The sequence below is a fragment of the Balaenoptera acutorostrata genome, chromosome 4 (assembly GCF_949987535.1).
Source record: "Balaenoptera acutorostrata chromosome 4, mBalAcu1.1, whole genome shotgun sequence".
Taxonomy (NCBI): Eukaryota; Metazoa; Chordata; class Mammalia; order Artiodactyla; family Balaenopteridae; genus Balaenoptera; species Balaenoptera acutorostrata.
Window position 1 is genome coordinate 145,031,174 of NC_080067.1, and position 16,884 is coordinate 145,048,057.

At 43.1% G+C, this 16,884-nt stretch overlaps 1 protein-coding gene across 10 annotated transcripts in view; it reads right to left on the bottom strand.

Annotated features, from left to right (window-relative positions):
* Positions 1–243: 243 nt before the first annotated feature.
* ERG (ETS transcription factor ERG) overlaps positions 244–16,884 on the bottom strand; it is a 277,144-nt gene continuing 260,503 nt past the window's right edge. For all 10 annotated transcript variants that reach the window (XM_007183771.2, XM_057545942.1, XM_057545945.1 and 7 more), the window contains 4 exons: positions 11,639–11,707; positions 10,889–10,945; positions 10,157–10,204; positions 244–3,000 (listed from right to left, as the gene is read on the bottom strand). In XM_007183771.2, coding sequence (XP_007183833.1) covers positions 2,480–3,000; positions 10,157–10,204; positions 10,889–10,945; positions 11,639–11,707 — 695 coding nt within the window. In that variant the 3' untranslated portion in view covers positions 244–2,479. The remainder of the gene's footprint in view (positions 3,001–10,156; positions 10,205–10,888; positions 10,946–11,638; positions 11,708–16,884) is intronic.

A 16,884-nucleotide genomic window follows, 5' to 3' on the forward strand; every position in this document is an offset into this window, starting at 1 on the left:
AAATAAAAATGACTGATCTTTCCCATTAAAACAGTGTGGGTCACCCCAGCTGCCAGCTTTTATGCTTTTACTTATTTATGTCTTCCCTAAGGAGATACAGGCACTTTGCGGGCCCTTCCCAAGCTGCTGTAATTGATGGATAGTTGGACTTCTTTTAATCCAAGTAATGCCAAGTGTCTGCAGCTTTGGTAATCGGATCCTACCAGCTTTAGAGACCACTGTCAAAATATCCAGAGCACAGAGGTTTGGCAACGTCATTTAATCATCGCAAAAGGATTACAGAGTTGCTGCAAAACAAGCCCCCAAACAGCTAGGAGATGGGCCAATTCAGAAACTGACTCAGGCTAGGGAGCTGCTCAGGCTCGCCCCCTCTCACACGGCCTTGCATCCTAGCTCTCGAACTGCCTTCACCTTGGCCAAGGCTGGCATCCTTTGTGGCACATAGGAGAGAAAAGATGTCAAGGGGAATTGACTTCGGATCAGAGAAATAAACAGTGTCTGATCATCTGTCAGGCTCAGGGTTGGTGAATCCCAAACCAGGGTACCCAGATTATTCTGGTGTGGGAAGGTCAAGGCCACAGTCAACCTGGTGAGAGCCTATGATGGAGAAGCCAAATGGCAAATTTAGAAGCTGTCCCTTGTCTTGTTAAAGTGAGCCATTGCTGCTATCTGTGATGCTTTATTTATCAACAATAATACAGTTTACATGGAGAGCAACAGCTTGTTTGCCGTTCAATGGATGCTTTATAGCAGGAATTAAGGGTGATTCGTGACTAGGTGTGGATCTGGCATTTCTCAATTACAACCCCAGCTTTAGAGGCCTCTTTCCATTCTGGGTCTAAATCTGGAGGCTCCCAAATGAAAACCTTTGGTCCTTCTGTTCCAGACGGCTCCAGCTGGCAACAAGGCCCCGGAGAGGCCGCCACTGTTTGTGTGCCAAGCGTGCCGTTTGCTTGGCTCTCCCTTGCACGAGTTCCTGGACAAAGGAGAATTCTAACACAAAACCCACCCCTTGCGGCACAAGTTTCTAAAAGGCAACTTTAGTCACTAAAAAAGTGCAAATGCAGACTCCTGTGTAAATCTGATTTGCCATGCTAGGCCAAGCTTATTTTATTACATACATTCTGCATTCTAAGAACTAATAACTTCATATTGTAAACATTAAGCATACAGAGTTAAAGTTCAAGGCCACATTAGATCATTGATTGTCCCTTTTGTCGTGTATCTTTGGCTGGCCGAGATCAACTCGTAGTGTATAAATGCATAAGTTATATAATTATTATATAAAAAGGAAAAAAAAAAACCATTGACTTGTATACTTCATTCTGACAAACGCACAGCGTTCGCGACTCAAAAGGAAACCTGGAGCCCGCCTCGCCCCGATGCCTAGGTGATTTCGGATCGCGGTAGCCCAGAAGGCTAGCTCTTACCTGACCCTGTGGAGAGCAGGGCCCCCACCTAAGGATGAGGTCCTGAATGTTTCTTTTAAATATCAGACAATTCCAGTTACAATTTTTCTGTTGATAAACAAACAAAGAGAGAGATGCATGATTTTGTTTCTGAATTCTACTACTTGCCCTGCCTTCGTGACGCTGTGTCCTTCCTCGTAACACTGGATTTGGTACAACACTGACCGAATAGAACCTCAAGTCTCCATGACTCAATTCTCTGCAGAACCGACACCGTCCTAAGTCCAGTCTTTACTGCTCGAGAAGTTTCTTTCCCAGTCCTTGCCTCCTCTTCTGCTTCCTCCTCTCCCACCTCGTCCGTCTACACCCACACGCTTGCCCTCCAGACACGTTCTCAGTCCCTCCCTTCGGCTCCGAGTTCCTGTCCTATCGTAAAGGAGTTGGAAGCTTTGGGTTGTCTTCACAGTTGGAGACAGCTGACCGCTCTCCATCAAATGGAATGAATCTGATTTTGCCCAAAACTGCAAGTGCTGATGAGTTCCCTATCAATGTCCATTGATGGGCCACAGTCTCTTTTCTTTTCTTCTTTTTCTATGTTGATATGTTTCTCTTTTTAAATACAGGTAGTTTTTTTTTTTCCTTCAAATGACATTAGAAATGGCATGTTAGGTCCAGACTGTGTTATCTCTATTGCTTGAGTTTAATCCCAGTTTAATGCATGAGCAGGATCCCAAAGGCTACTCTAAGGTTTACACACTTCTTCAGAACATTTTCTTTGGCACTTCGTCCTTATGACTTCATGCTTCTACTTACAATGCCTTTTACAAGGTTGGTCCACAGATGATCTGTCCACGTACATTACATTTGTAGCATCCTCTTTATCTCTGTAGTAATATTTTAGTAATTCCCTCCCACTGAGAGTCTCTGGATCTCTTCCCCGGCTTCCTCCCCCTCAGCCCCAGTCAAGCTTTTTCATTCCTCTTGAGGCACTTCTGATTCATGGTCTCCGATAGAGCTTGTGGCAATTGGTTGGCGGTTGCATGTTGCTGGGAAAGGCCTCTCTCGGGTCTTTAGTAGTAAGTGCCCAGATGCGAAGGCATATGGCTGGCTGGGAGCCTAGTGTTAGGGTAGATCCCTCCTGTTGGTGAATTCCAGTATGGGTTTGGGGCAGCAAAAAAACTGGACGATGTCACGGGGAGGGCTGGAGGGTGGGGGGCCACAAAGTTCATCTTCTGCGGGTGGGTGTGATAGGAGCCCATGTAAGGGAGGTCCGAGGGGTACTTGTACAGGGAGGACTCTGGAGGGTGGGGCTGCAGGGCCTGGGCGATCCCGTGGAAGTCAAACTTGTAGGCGTAGCGCTTCCCGTGGACTTTGGTCATGATGTTTTTATCGTAGTAGTAACGGAGGGCCCGGCTGAGTTTATCATAGTTCATATTGGGTTTGCTTTTCCGTTCTCCCCAGCGCCGGGCCACCTCATCCGGATCTGTCATCTTGAACTCCCCGTTGGTGCCTTCCCAGGTGATGCAGTTGGAGTTCGAGCTGTCTGACAGGAGCTCCAGGAGAAACTGCCACAGCTGGATCTGCCCGCTCCCTGATGAGGTGGGAAAAGAGAAGAAAACCCCAGTGAGAACAGGATCTGAGCTAAAGGGGTTCTTTCTTCAACGATAGAAGAGGGGGCTGTGGTGTCCCACCCAGAGTTCCTTTACCAGGCTGGGCGTCCATCCCTCAGCGGCTGGGGTATTGGCTACTCTTGTCCCCCAGCTCCCCCTGCTTGTCTCCAGAGAACTGCCCTTGGCTGAAGAGGAGCTGCCTCATCCACCCCCAGGTAGCCCACAGCCCGATGGGCTGACACAGGGTACCAGAGGCCGGCCCCCTTGCCTCGAAGAGGGACCAGTTCTGTGACGCTGGTCATGCCCCGGGCTCCGCATGGGATCAGACTAAAGCAGGGTTCCAGCTAAGGCCACAAGCTTCCTTCACTTCCCCCTGTCCGATCCTGCGTCCTCACTCCCTCTCTCCTGAGAAATACCCTTAATTAATCACTTGCACAAGTATCCTTAGCCCAAGCTCTGTGTCTAAGGAACCTGACCTAAGATGATGATCCTTGGTGACTACCAGGCTGATCTACAGATCCAGGTCCTTCCTGGAATGCAAAGAGTTCCTACAGGTCAGAGTTCAAGTTTGTTCCATCCATTTCTGACTTCCTTAGAAGAATAGCCAAGTCAACTTTGTGTTTTGGGGGTGGAAGGGCTTACTTTTCCTCTTTTGTGAGGCAGAAAGTGCTGTTATGTGGCTGGCAATAATGACTTAATACCATTTATACTGGCTAGGTCAAGTAAAATAATAAAAGTCAGATTTAGGAAATGAACTTCAAAAAGTTTATGGAAAAAAATCGAGAATGGAAGTAAACACCGTTATTTCTAACATAACATTTGGCTGGCATGCAGAAAGCCATTCTGTCAAAACTCTTCCTAGAACAGAATTAACCCACTCAAAATGAGGAAGTTTAGAAAAAAGCTGGCTCTGTTTCAAACCAGATCACCCATTTCCAGTATTTAGGCAAATGCATCTTAACGGAAATCCACGTGTTGTCCCTGCGTTGCAATGCCAATTGTGTTAAGCAGAGTTTCCAAAAGAAAAAACTGTAACAATGAGTGACTGCAAGCCCTCTTGGGGCTTCCAACAGAGTCAATGGGACCTCATTTGACTGGGTGGACACAGAACTCTCTTGATCCCATTGGAGACCTACAGATGTGGCTTTTAGGTTTTATTAAATTCAGAGAAAAATCCAGGCACACCATTCTAGACTCTATGCTACAATACTTTAAGATGATTGCTGGCTCCCTAAAAGACAGAAACATGCAAACATCAACAGTCATACCAGGAGTACCAGAAGAAGTACCAGGAGAGGCGAAGTACCAGGAGTATCTGGTCCTGAGTACCAGGAGAAGCTAAGATGCTTTAAGCAGATTTTAGAAGCTTTGAAAATGGATACATGAGGCAGGCCTTTCCTCCCAAACTCCCAAGCACTGCCTTGGGCTTATCACCAAAAAGATTATCTTGTATCATACTATCAGTAAGTATCAGTAGATATGATAAAATCTTTAAAGGAACTGTTGACTATTCAGGGCATTGAGGAAATGTAAAACTCAATTATAAATGTGTTTGCTCTAAATCCTCCCCACTAGCTCCCTATATAAATTGTCCAACTCATAAATCTTTGTTTCCATGTTGGCTACATGGAAATGGATATGTTTGTGAATTTATCCATACAATAGCAACGTGAGAAAGGTCAGCCTTTTCTGAATTTGTTCTGGAAAATTAGCATTTTCAGTCTAGCAACACATTTGAAATGTATTAACAGCTTGTAGTTCATCGCAGTGGAAGCCTTTGCTTTTTCGGGACCACATATTCAAACTGTTCTCAATCAAGTTTTCTTGCCCCCAACATTTCATTAATATGCATTTAAAAAATACAAAGAATAGTTTGAGAAAAACATATGGTTTCAGTATATATATTGTAACCAAAGGATTACTACTTGAAAAAAAATTCCATATATGACCTGGGAATAGGGAAAAACATAGATTTTTGGTTTAACAGTGTAACATATGTTTCAATATAAACACATAGAGTTGTTTGAAAATAAATATTCACTGTCAACCTCCTCCCATACAGAGAACAATCCCACAGATTTTGTATAAATACACAGATCTTCCTCAACAGTCAAACTTATACTTGGTATCTATTCAAGCCTTGGCATTGCCTCTTGGGAATTTGTCCCTCACTCACTTCCTTTATAAACATGTATAGGAGAGAACCAGTGTACAAAAGTGTTTTCCCATCTCTCCTGTTTCTGAAGAACTAGTAAGTCAGGGAACTAAATTCATGGCTAGAAATTCAAAGTTCAGAGGATGGATGAGGAATTTCTCCCTAGACGATTCTACCCATCAGCCCTTGTACACAGGGTTCGGGCCTCTGAGCATTTCAAGAGTCTATGGGAATAAGACACCTGTAAACAAAACTCATCAGCTTCCGAACCTGAGAACAAAACCATAAATGCAAATCAATTAATGTTTAAGTAGATGTTATAAAATGTAACATTATGTCAAGCTCATTACTTGTTAAATTTAATATGACAAAATCCACTGCGTTCACGGTCTACAGCAGATTTTCTCCCTGTTCGAGAATCCTCAAGGGGGCACAGTGTTTGCTGAGAAGTTATAGTCAGTGGTAAATTAAACGAGTTACTCGTGGCCACAAATTTCGAAAGCAATTTATTAAATTCTTCGTTCACTGTCGAAACAATAACACTTACTGTGCACTGAAGGTACATTTTAGAATATAGAATAGGGATTCCAGAACACGAATGCCTAAGATTTGGAAGCCTAAGAGTGGCTTGGGTATTCCACTGGCCAAACCAACAAGTAAAAGGAGAAGCTCTTATAAGACCAGACCTTCCACCCAAATAGACTCACCACCTGCACCTCAAGAATTACCTTCTTCGGAAAAACTCTTCATATCTATTTTCTCTCTCTATCCTGATAACCTCCTTTGGAACATCTGTAAGGAGTAGCTACTTTTGTCCTAGTTTTGTCCAAGGTAATTAACTAAAAAGGCAGGACAGGGAGGGGGGGGGACCCAAAGATGTCGGCTGCCCACCTATAGCAGAGTCCAGTGGGGTGAAGGGGCGTGGGGCGTGGCTTCAAAGAAGACAGAAGGCAATCCTTTAATTCTGGGGAGGAAAGTGGTCTCTGAATGCAATTAGAAGAAAAGAAGAGAAACATACTAGTGAAGAGGTACAGACCAAGCAAAAAAGGGCAAAACATCTAAACGGGTTATAAACCACAGAGAAAAGCACAGCTGTGAGTGACTCAGCAGCTGTGGGTCAAGTAGGAGGGGTGTCCCCAAGCAGGGCACTCAGCAGCCAGCTGATGGACGAACAGAGCAGTAAATAAAGCAGAGAGGGTCTTTAAAGCAGCAAGCACCACGGCGGCAATCACTTGGGCTACTTTCTACAGTAGCTGGAGGTGCTGCAGAAAAACCCATGTGCACAGCCTGGACCCCCCAGCGCATCAGGATCAAGGCAGCAGGCATGTGTCTCAGACGGAAGGCTTTGTCTGTGGCTCAGACAGGACTTGTTGGGGGGTGGGGGGGACAGGGCAGTATGGTGGCCGGAAGCACCCCTTTGGAGTTGGCACTGTCGCAGCTGAATCCTGGCTCTGCCACTTAAGGGACGTGGGGCAGCTCACCCGGCTCTCTGTGTCTCAGGGTCCTCATCTGCAAAATGCGGGTGATGGTAATACTATCAAGGTGGTAGTACTATCTTGTAGGATCACTATGAGGATGAATTCGGTACGTGAGTGCTCTTATCATGGTTTGTTTGAGCTGGAAAGTAGGGTTTAAAGAAAGGTACATCCCTTGCCTAGAGCCAGGAGATGCCAAAGGAAGACAACCACCTTCCCCCAAAAAACCCCATGCTGGCCAGGCGAAAGCTGGGAATGGTGGCATTCTCAGGGCTGGCCAGCATCATTGAACGCTGACTGGTACCAGGCATCATTCTGAACATTTTCCATGTGTTAATTTAATCCCCCTCCCCCCAGAATCATGTGATAGCCCATTGTAGGGATGAGGAATTAGAGCCCAAAGAGGTAGAGTGACTTATCTTGCCCAAGGTCAGCAAGGGTTGGAACCCAGATTCTAGGCCTTTGTGCTGAATCACTGCACAACAACACTGCTTTGGGGCCTCGTTTCTGCACACACCTCTGCAGTCTCCCCCAGTCTTTCCCTGGGCCTGGAGCTCGGTGGGTTCCCAGTAGAAGACTGACCACTCCCGCCTCCTAACCAATGGCAGAACATCCCTAAAACTGGTCTCTGGTTCTGCATGAAGCAGGTTACACTTTCATGCCCACCATTAAAGACTATCCAGTGAGCGCCGAGGGAGCTACTGAACTCTTGCTCCCAAGAAAGCTCTTTCACGGAAAAGCAATTTCTGTTCATCACAGAAGCCACATTAAATGGTCAACCATTCTGACGGGATATAAAGTGGCTATGTCGCTAATATCTGATCCAGGACATAATAATGCAGGGACACACTCTTCTCAGCAGAAGAAATACGGTCCAAAGTGCACCCCGAACGCATATTTTGGATGGAGATGTTGCGAGGCTGTTATCATCTTGTGCATTCATACTATATGATGTCATCTTTCCATTTAAAATGGTTTAAAAAAACGTCTGCATTGTGAAAAGAGGAGAGGCAGCAGTTTAAAGTGGTGAAGGATTTATTTACCAGAGACTGGGAAACTAGAATCAAACAGGAGGAAGCATTCTCATTAATAGAATGATAAGACATTCTGGTTTTAGGGGGAAAGGCCACATGCAAGTAACTGACACACAGCCTAAGGAGAGATGGAGAGAAGGTCTAATTCATTATAAACTAAGTAAAAGAAATCTTTATCTTTGAGTCAAAAGTTGGATGTTGCCACTTTCCCCGGGCCCAGTGGGCACAGCCTCAGCGGGATAAAGTGCAGTCTTTGCTTACGATGCCGGTGCTGCTGACCTCTTAGGTACCAAGACATTTTCCCAGGCCAGTGATGGGTCTGCAGTCTCCTCCTTGCTCGGTCCCAGGTCCCTCTACCCCGCCATGGGCAACCCCAGGGCGCTGGGCACGGCGTGAATAGACACTAAGCCCTCTGCTTAGGGGGCCAGCAACTCTCTTTGGCCCCAAGCCACCAACCAAGCCACACCTTTGAGCTGCGACAACATGGGCACAGGCTTACGTTTCACTTAACCAATTTGTGTGGGTGAAAAGGTCGGTTTGGTTTTGTTTGGCGCAGCTTTACATGTTCCTCCTCTTCATCCCTGACCTCAGCCTCATCCCAAGCATTGAAACAGTTGTTAAACTGAACGGAAATCCTTTCTTTCTATCCTCTTGGTCCTCATTCTCCAAGACCTCCCTCTTCCAGGCTCACTCAGTGGCACTGGAGAGCCAGAAAATGTCAATAAAAGCAGATTTTGGAGACAGAGAGTCAGGGTTCAAACCTGGCCTCCTTTCTTATGGGCTGTGTGACCCAGGAGAAGTTACCTAATTTGTCTGGACCTCTGATTCCTTTTCCGTAGGATGAAGATAATGACCTCCCAGGGCTGTTCTGAGACAGGCATTTGCCCAGGCATGATATGGGGGAGGGGTGGGGGGAAAGCTATTGAATTGTTATTTCACATTATTGTATTAACTTTCCCAGCGTGTTCCAGCTTCCGTCCTGTTCCCCTTTCTAATCTATCCTGAACATTGCTGCCAGATCAGTCTTCCTGAAGCCTGACTAATAATAATCATCTCAAAACATAGTAACCGTTTTTATGTGAATGGTTATAAAGGCAGTTGCAAATAGAAAGCTGAGCATAGGCAGGAGGACGGACCAAGACCCAGGAGACGTGGCCACCAGGTGGATGCTGGGGTGAACCTGTGTCCATTTCTCCACCGGAATGGAAGCTCCTTGAGGGTCAAGGATGGTATCTTGTTAGTCCTTGCATTCGTTTATTCAACCAATAATTATTTAGCACCTGGTCTAGGCCCAAGGGGTAGAGCAATAAACAAAACAGACCTTTCTCACTTCTAAGCTGCTTAAAAAAATATTTGCTGAATTAGTTAACATTAATCAAAATTTAATGTCAAAGACGTGGATGCCAAATAATGATGATATTTTATGTTTTCAAAAGTATAGATTCCCTGTGGGGATGTACACTGATTGAACCTAAATTTTCCCATTTCTAACCCCATTTTGGCCTCAATGTTTAGGAAATATACATTCCAGCTTGTATTTGCAATACGCCTATGACATCTTGGCATCTGAATTTGCTGTTGAGAATATGCAGCATATGCTGTGAATTTCTGAAGTGGATGCCAGCACAGCTGGTTCTGATCTGAATACAAACAAATCAAACAATTTGGTTGGCACTGAAGCGTGATGACAGGTGACAATCCTTGGCAAGGGACAGGTTACAAATGGGCCAATTAAGAATCTGCACTTTCTCCTGGCACCTGAGTTCAGAAATAGACCATTCATTGAAGATGATCCTAAATTTGAAGTCTTGTGGTTGTCATTATGGTTCTTTTTTTTAAAAGATATTATTTTATCTGCTAGTGTCATGGGTTGAATTGTGGCCCTCCCCCCCAAATTCATATGTTGGATTTGCCCAGTACCTCAGAATGTGACACTATTTGGAAATAGGGTCTTTAGAGAAGTAATCAAGTTAAAGTAATATCATTTGAGTGGGCTCCAATCCAATACGACTGGTGTCCTTAGAAAAAGGGAAATTTGGACACAAAGACACATATAGAGGTAAAGAGATACAGGCAGAAGATGGCCATCTATAAGCCAAGGAGAGAGGTCTGGAATAGATCCTTCTTTCATGGCCCACAGAGGGAAATAACCCTGACCACTTGATTTTGGACTTCTGTCCTCTAGAACTAGGAGACAATAAATGTCGATGTCTAAACCCCCAGTCTGTGGTACCTTGTTAGAGCAGCCCTAGGAAACGGATACAGTTTGGATTAGGTAATGATGCTCTTTGCTGAAGCTAAATCTTAATTTATAACCCGACCCATTTTTTTCCACTTAGGCAAACAGTCCAGTGAGACCTACAACTTCAATTTGTTCAGTGGAAGGGATTTCTTGTCTATACAAGTTCAGTTTCAAAATAGCTACAGCCCAAAAGATAACTTTGTAAGAGCAAAATCATCAGCAGTATCTCACCTGGATTTGCAAGGCGGCTACTTGTGGGTCCAAGAATCTGATAAGGATCTATAGCAAAAAGAAAAGAAGTCAGATCCCAAAGACATAGTTGTGAGCAGGTAGGATGTAGCTCCAGGATTAATGCTGACCCACTGGTGTTTCCAGATTTCAGAGTTGAAAATGTCCCCCACGCCAAAGTCCCCCAGCACCACTTCCTGTATTAGAAAAGATGTCACATGGATCTGAGTGATGCTTCTTAGTAAAGGTCTCCTAGCTGGTAGCCGAGCTCAGATTTGGCCCAGGGTTCCCAACACCTAGCCCAGCGCCCTCTCCATCCCAGGATTTAAACAGGGCAGATGTATTCTGCCCAGGGCCGTGTGGGCCGTGCGGCTCAGCACACCGGCAGCAGCACCCTTCCACTGTGTTTCCGCACTGGACTTGGCACACACGCTGATGTTGCTGTATGTGACCTGGAAGGTGAAAATCAAAGAATTGCTAGGCCGCAAAGAAGCTGCCTGTGTGCACGCAGCATGTTTTTTCCATATGTATTGCATGGGTTTTGGAAATGTTTTAGCAAAATCTCGAGTCATTCCCAGTTGAGAAGACTGATAATTTAGTCCCTGTTTTACATACGGAGCAGTCCTAAAGAAGACAAAGGAACATGAGTTTAACTTAGAAAGTGACACATTTTAGAAAGATGCTGCTAAACCTGTTTCTTCTTTTATGGCCACCAAGATGCTCTGTGAAACATACCTAGCTGAGGACGCTGGTCTTCAGTTTTGGGCACTGTGGAAGGAGATGGCTGAGCAGCTGAAGATCCGAAAAACAAAGAGACAATTAGTTATAACTTGTATTTGGCTACTAGACTTTGCTGCTGTTGTATCATCATTCCATCATTTACCTTAGTTATTAACATAATAGCCTTACTCTTATAATAAGAAACATGGTAAGAAAAAAATTTCCTTTCTAATGAAACCAAATGTAAATGTGGTAGCAAAACGAGGGCACTTTAACTTATTTTAAACATTTATTTTTACCCCACTTTTTGCAAAACTAAAAAAAAAAATTGAGATGGTTTACAAAACAGATTAAAATGAATCAACTCTAAGATAAAAAGATAAAGGGAAACCACCAGGAAAATATAAAGTACGGAATACTTTAAACATGGCCAAGATTAGGAAATCACCCAGTATTTAACCTGTACTCAAGCATCCTATGAGACATGCATTTGTCCAGAAATGCATTACATCATTCATTACATCATTCATTTCTTTTTGTTATAGAGATATATTACATCATTCATTTCTTTTTGTTATAGAAATAGGTATAATGCCAATAGAGAAAGAATCATTGCATTTAAAGATCAGTTGCGCTTTGTTGCCAAAGGACCAAATGTATGTTGAAAAAGCATAGTTTGGCTACAGAAATTATCATTTACTGCATCAAGAGTTATCCACTGCCTTGTGATGTGAGGATTCAAGGCAGTGGGAACCAACACTGTACCTTTCGACTGGGGGGTGGGGTGGCCGTGACTGGTCCAGGCTGATCTCCTGGGTGGTTCGTAAGGTAAATCTGTAAAGATAAATAAATTGACTAAAAGATCAATAACATAACTTGATAACAGCTATTTTGTGTGCTTTTTTTTTTGTTTTGTGTTTATTAGAATAAATATTGTGCAAGAAAACCCAGTCATCCAAAGTAATATTCAACCTGGATTCCACGAGATTTGGGTTTTATCTACAAATGATAACTTTGTATCTTTTACTGATCTAACAGTTTCACCCATTAATCTGAAAACTCCCACGGACAGATTCTCTAGGAGCTGGCTGACTCTTCTAAGGTAATTTCCTGCAATCGTAGGTCAAGACCATATCAAAAGTTTCTTACAATCTAATTTGTCCTGCTTCCAGCTGGAATTGACATAAGTCCATCACCCCTTTATCATCTTCATGACCCGTCTGAAACACAGCCTACAACGCTGATGAATCAACCGATTCCTACTTGAGGTCTGACACTAAATCCACCAAATGACATTCACGTTCCTTCCTTTTCTTCTTCCTTGGAAACGAGCACTGCCTTCTCTTATTTGCCAGCTGCCTCTCTCAGCCACCCCTCATTTTCCCTCATCCACTTATATTAAGTCAGTCTTAAGGGTCTAGTTATTTTTCTTTTTTTGTTTTAATTAATTTTGATTGGAGTATGGTTGCTTTACAATGTTGTGTTAGCCTCCACTGCACAACAGAATCATCCATACACATACAGATATCTCCTCCTTTTTGGACTTCCCTCCCATTTAGGTGGGTCTAGTTATTTTTCTACGCAAATGACTTCTCTTTCTCCTTCTCTAAATGAATTTAGAATTTCTCTAAAATGAATTGTAAGACTGAAATAGTACTGCCCCCGCAAAACATCAGCAATGACCATAGAGCTGAAGTATATGCCAATGATTTCTTTTTGTATTTATAATGTATTGCTACTTGTCCCATAAAACTTCATCACACTTTGCATATGCAAATTTAATAATTATACTTCTGCATCCTCAGTGCAAGTTCTATTAATGATTATGACTCTAAGTCATTTCAAGTTTCCTTTTAAAATATATTCCAGAAACGTTATTATGCATATTCTTACTAACTGTGCCTACATAGAGCTGGGGAGTGGGATGGCCAGCTACACGCAATTTTATTACAGAACCATTTCAAAACTACGACTTCTTGGATTGACGGGTCTCGGTCCAATGCCATGTGTCATTCTGGGCCAGCTGAAAGCCATAGCCAGGTACTTCAGCAGGTGTTCTGCTGCCAGTCACCTGGAGATGACTATAAAATCTCACTTGGAGAGATTTTAAACTTTGTTTAAAACTGGCAGTTTGGTGGGTCAATCTTGAAAAAGCTTGTTGACTGTGTTGCAGAAGACATGTCTCTTCCTAGTTTCATATCCCAGAGAGAACAGCAATGAAATGCAACGTGAAATCCAACGCAGAATTGCCTTAATGTATTTGGTCTGTTTGGCTACAAGCATCTCGACTAGTGTGGTCTGTGAAATCCTACCCTCCAGAGCTTTGGTTGAGTTCGATAATTTTTCTTTTGAAACTCTTCTATTGCTCACCACTCCCTCTCCACTGGCATTTCTGTATTTTTGGACTGTAAGCATTTCCCACCCAGTTCCTCAGACTCTCACTTTTCTGGTGTTGAGGTTACACATGGGAATTAAATCTGCAGTCGCTATCAATTTACAACTAACTTTCAACTTAAGTCGCTGGGAGCACTTGCACATAGATTCTCATCTAGTTGCATTTTGTCTAGAAAATGGTTAGGCAGAGTTTCAATTTGAGAATTGTTTCAGAAAGAAAAATCTACTAGCAGGGCAACTGTAACAGCATCTCCCCTACTTTAGGAGCAGACAGCCGTATCAACGTGGGGCTTCTGTCTACCAAGTGAAAAAGCAAGAGAATCCAGAAATATGTTCTAGGTCCTTGTTTCTCCGCAGACCAGCAATATCAGCAATGTCTGGGAGCTCGTTAGAAATGCAGAACCTCACTCTAGATCTACTGAATCAGAATCTGCATTTTACCAGATTCTGGTAAACAAACAAAAAAATAGAGCTACCATATGATCTTGCAATCACACTCCTGGGCATATATCTGAAGAAAACCATAATTAGAAAAGATACAGGCACCCCCACTGTTCATTGCAGCACTGTTTACAATAGCCAAGACATGGAAGCAACCTAAATGTCCATCAACAGAGGAATGGATAAAGAAGATGTGGTACATGTACACAATGGAATATTACTCAGACATAAAAAAGAATGAAATAATGCCATTTGCAGCAACATGGCTGGACCTAGAGATGATCATACTAAGCAAAGTAAGCCAGACAGAGAAAGACAAATATCATGATATCGCTTATATGTAGGATCTAAAAAATATGATACAAATGAGCTTATATACAAAACAGAAAACAAAAAAAAAAAGATACAAATGAGCTTATATATAAAACAGACACAGAAAACAAACTTATGGTTACTAAAGGGGGGGAGGGATAAATCAGGAGTTTGGGATTAACATATACTCACTACTATAAATAAAATAGATAACCAACAAGGACCTACTGTATAGCACGGGGAACTATACTCAATATTTTGTAATAACCTATAAGAGAAAAGAATCTGAAAAAGAAAAAATATATATACATATATATATATATATACACAGTTTTATATGTATATATAAAACTGAATCATTTTGCTGTACATCTGAAACTAACATGATATTGTAAATCAACTATACTTCAATTAAAAAAAAGAATCTGGGGGCTTCCCTGGTGGTGCAGTGGTTGAGAATCTGCCTGCCAATGCAGGGGACACGAGTTTGAGCCCTGGTCTGGGAGGATCCCACATGCCACGGAGCAACTAGGCCCGTGAGCCACAGCTACTGAGACTGCACGTCTGGAGCCTGTGCTCTGCAACAAGAGAGGCCACGATAATGAGAGGCCCGCGCACCGCGATGAAGAGTGGCCCCCGCTTGCCGCAACTAGAGAAAGCCCTCGCACAGAAACGAAGACCCAACACGGCCATAAATAAATAAATTAATTAATTAATTTAAAAAAAAAAAGAATCTGTATTTTAACAAGGTCCCATTTGACTTGGGTGTACACTGAAGTTTGAGAAAGCCTGTTCTAGACAATTTCCATTATTCTTTTCTAAAAATCTGTGTTCCTACAGATAAGGATTTCAGAAATGCTATCTGAGTGTGTTAATACAAATAAATGTGTGGAAAGAGTTCTAGATTGAATGCTTTTACCTGAAATATGAGCAATGGAATTAATAGCAAGTGTCAGTAGTTAGTCTGTTACTACTTTAAACATAAAGACATTGCCCATGAAATGTGACTGGAAGAAATCAAACACCAAACTACTAACAGGAAAGTATTTTGAAACTCTTAATTCATAAAGTCCTTCTCAGAGTGTGTAACCTCATCAAAATATTGAGTATGGTGTGTCTCATCTTCCCTTGAAAATCAGTCAGGACCTAAACAACTCCAAGTCTGATTTTTTGCCAAGAACTGGAGATGTTTATGTGAACAATGATTAATGTGTTCATGAACATATTGCCATGGAAGATAAGTGGGCTTTTGTTTTTGTTCATGGAATTCTGCTCCAGTGTTCTCTTATCAGCTACCGATCACAGGCCATGGCCACCAAGCACCCCCCCCCCTCCTGTGGGATGTGACATTGGGGAATGTTGAACTAAGGCTTGCTGAGATGGGTGACAATCATCTCAGTGACCCTGTCAGCAGCTACAACACCTCAAAGCAGAGCCAGCTTTGAGCAGTTCTGCTTTTTGGCTCCTTGAAAAATTATTACTCTGTGTACATTTGCTATTTGCCCCTTATGGAGAGTAGATCATAAGACTTCTAGTAAGAACACAGTTTACATTTCCTTTTTGGTGGTCATTTCAATCCACTCTCCATTTCTCTTCAACTTTAATCTTCAAGGTCATTAACTCATACACTTGGCAGAAGGTCCTGTGTCAGGGAAGGCTGCTTTCTGGCATGGGTTCTGCTATTTTTTTTCTGTAACAGACTGTGTTTTAAAACCGAACTTTATAAAAGCCATTTCACAGGCAGCTGAGGGTTACCAAAGAAGTATGCTATATGCCATGATCTAGACCAAAAACCATGAAAACTACAAATAGGGAGTTTGACTGGTGTTGGCTCCCTCCATCCCAGCACCTTTGTTTATTTTCTGGGAGTCAAGATCAGTTCCTGATTCTGAATGAGACTCCTTCCCCCAACCACTCCCTTCCCTAGACATCAATGATGTAAGCAAGCATCCTTGCTGCCCTTCCTGCAGGATTAAGTTCCCCAAATTTTACACTCTCCTTTCATCAAGATTACTGAAGAACAGCCCACTAGCCCTCTTGACATCCACCCACCACTTTATTTTTTTAAAGGACCAGAACTTGGATCATGGGAGAGCTTATCCTCATTCTGGGGATCCATGCCACATTTTCAAAGTAACTCTAGAGGTCCCTGGTTGCACTGGATGTGAAAGGTTGAATTTTGCCAGCTCTCAATGAACTTAGATGCTAATGGCAAAGACAAAGACCGAGAGCTATTGACCTAAACCAATCTATAAACCCCTATTTAATGCAAGCAATTTTCAGGGTCAAGCCTACTAACATGATTAAATCACTCTCTCTTGTTTTCCTCTAGCTCTCCCTACAGACTTCTAAACTCCTCTGTCAAAGACATGGAGATCTGGGGGCATTTTGCCTTCCCTTTTCAACTAGGTGTACAGATGTACAGATCTGTGGTTAGAGTACAGTTAGGGCAAAGCCAAGAATGCATTTTCAGCCACTTGCTGTGATACAGGCTTTACTTAACTGAGGACACAGTGCATTGGCTGTGTCATCTTGCTATGACTGGTGATGCTGAATGGCACTGAGCTGCAAACTCCAAAGGAGGAATCATTTCAGATTCCGAGAAACCCTTGAGGAGCACCAGCTGAAAAGGGAAAGTCAAGGCTGCACTTGCAGACCCAAGTCTCCAGTCTCCTTCGATAAAATCCTAGATGCGTATCATGGTGCGTGGATTACCATGGTGATGGAGGAGGAGAAGGTGGGGTTACAGATCGTCCTGGGCACACACCAGAGCTTTCACATACACTGCTCCTAGGATGCCAGGCAGGGTTCACATCATGAGGTCAAAAACCAGCATGCAAGTTTCTCTGAGTCAGACCTGTCTC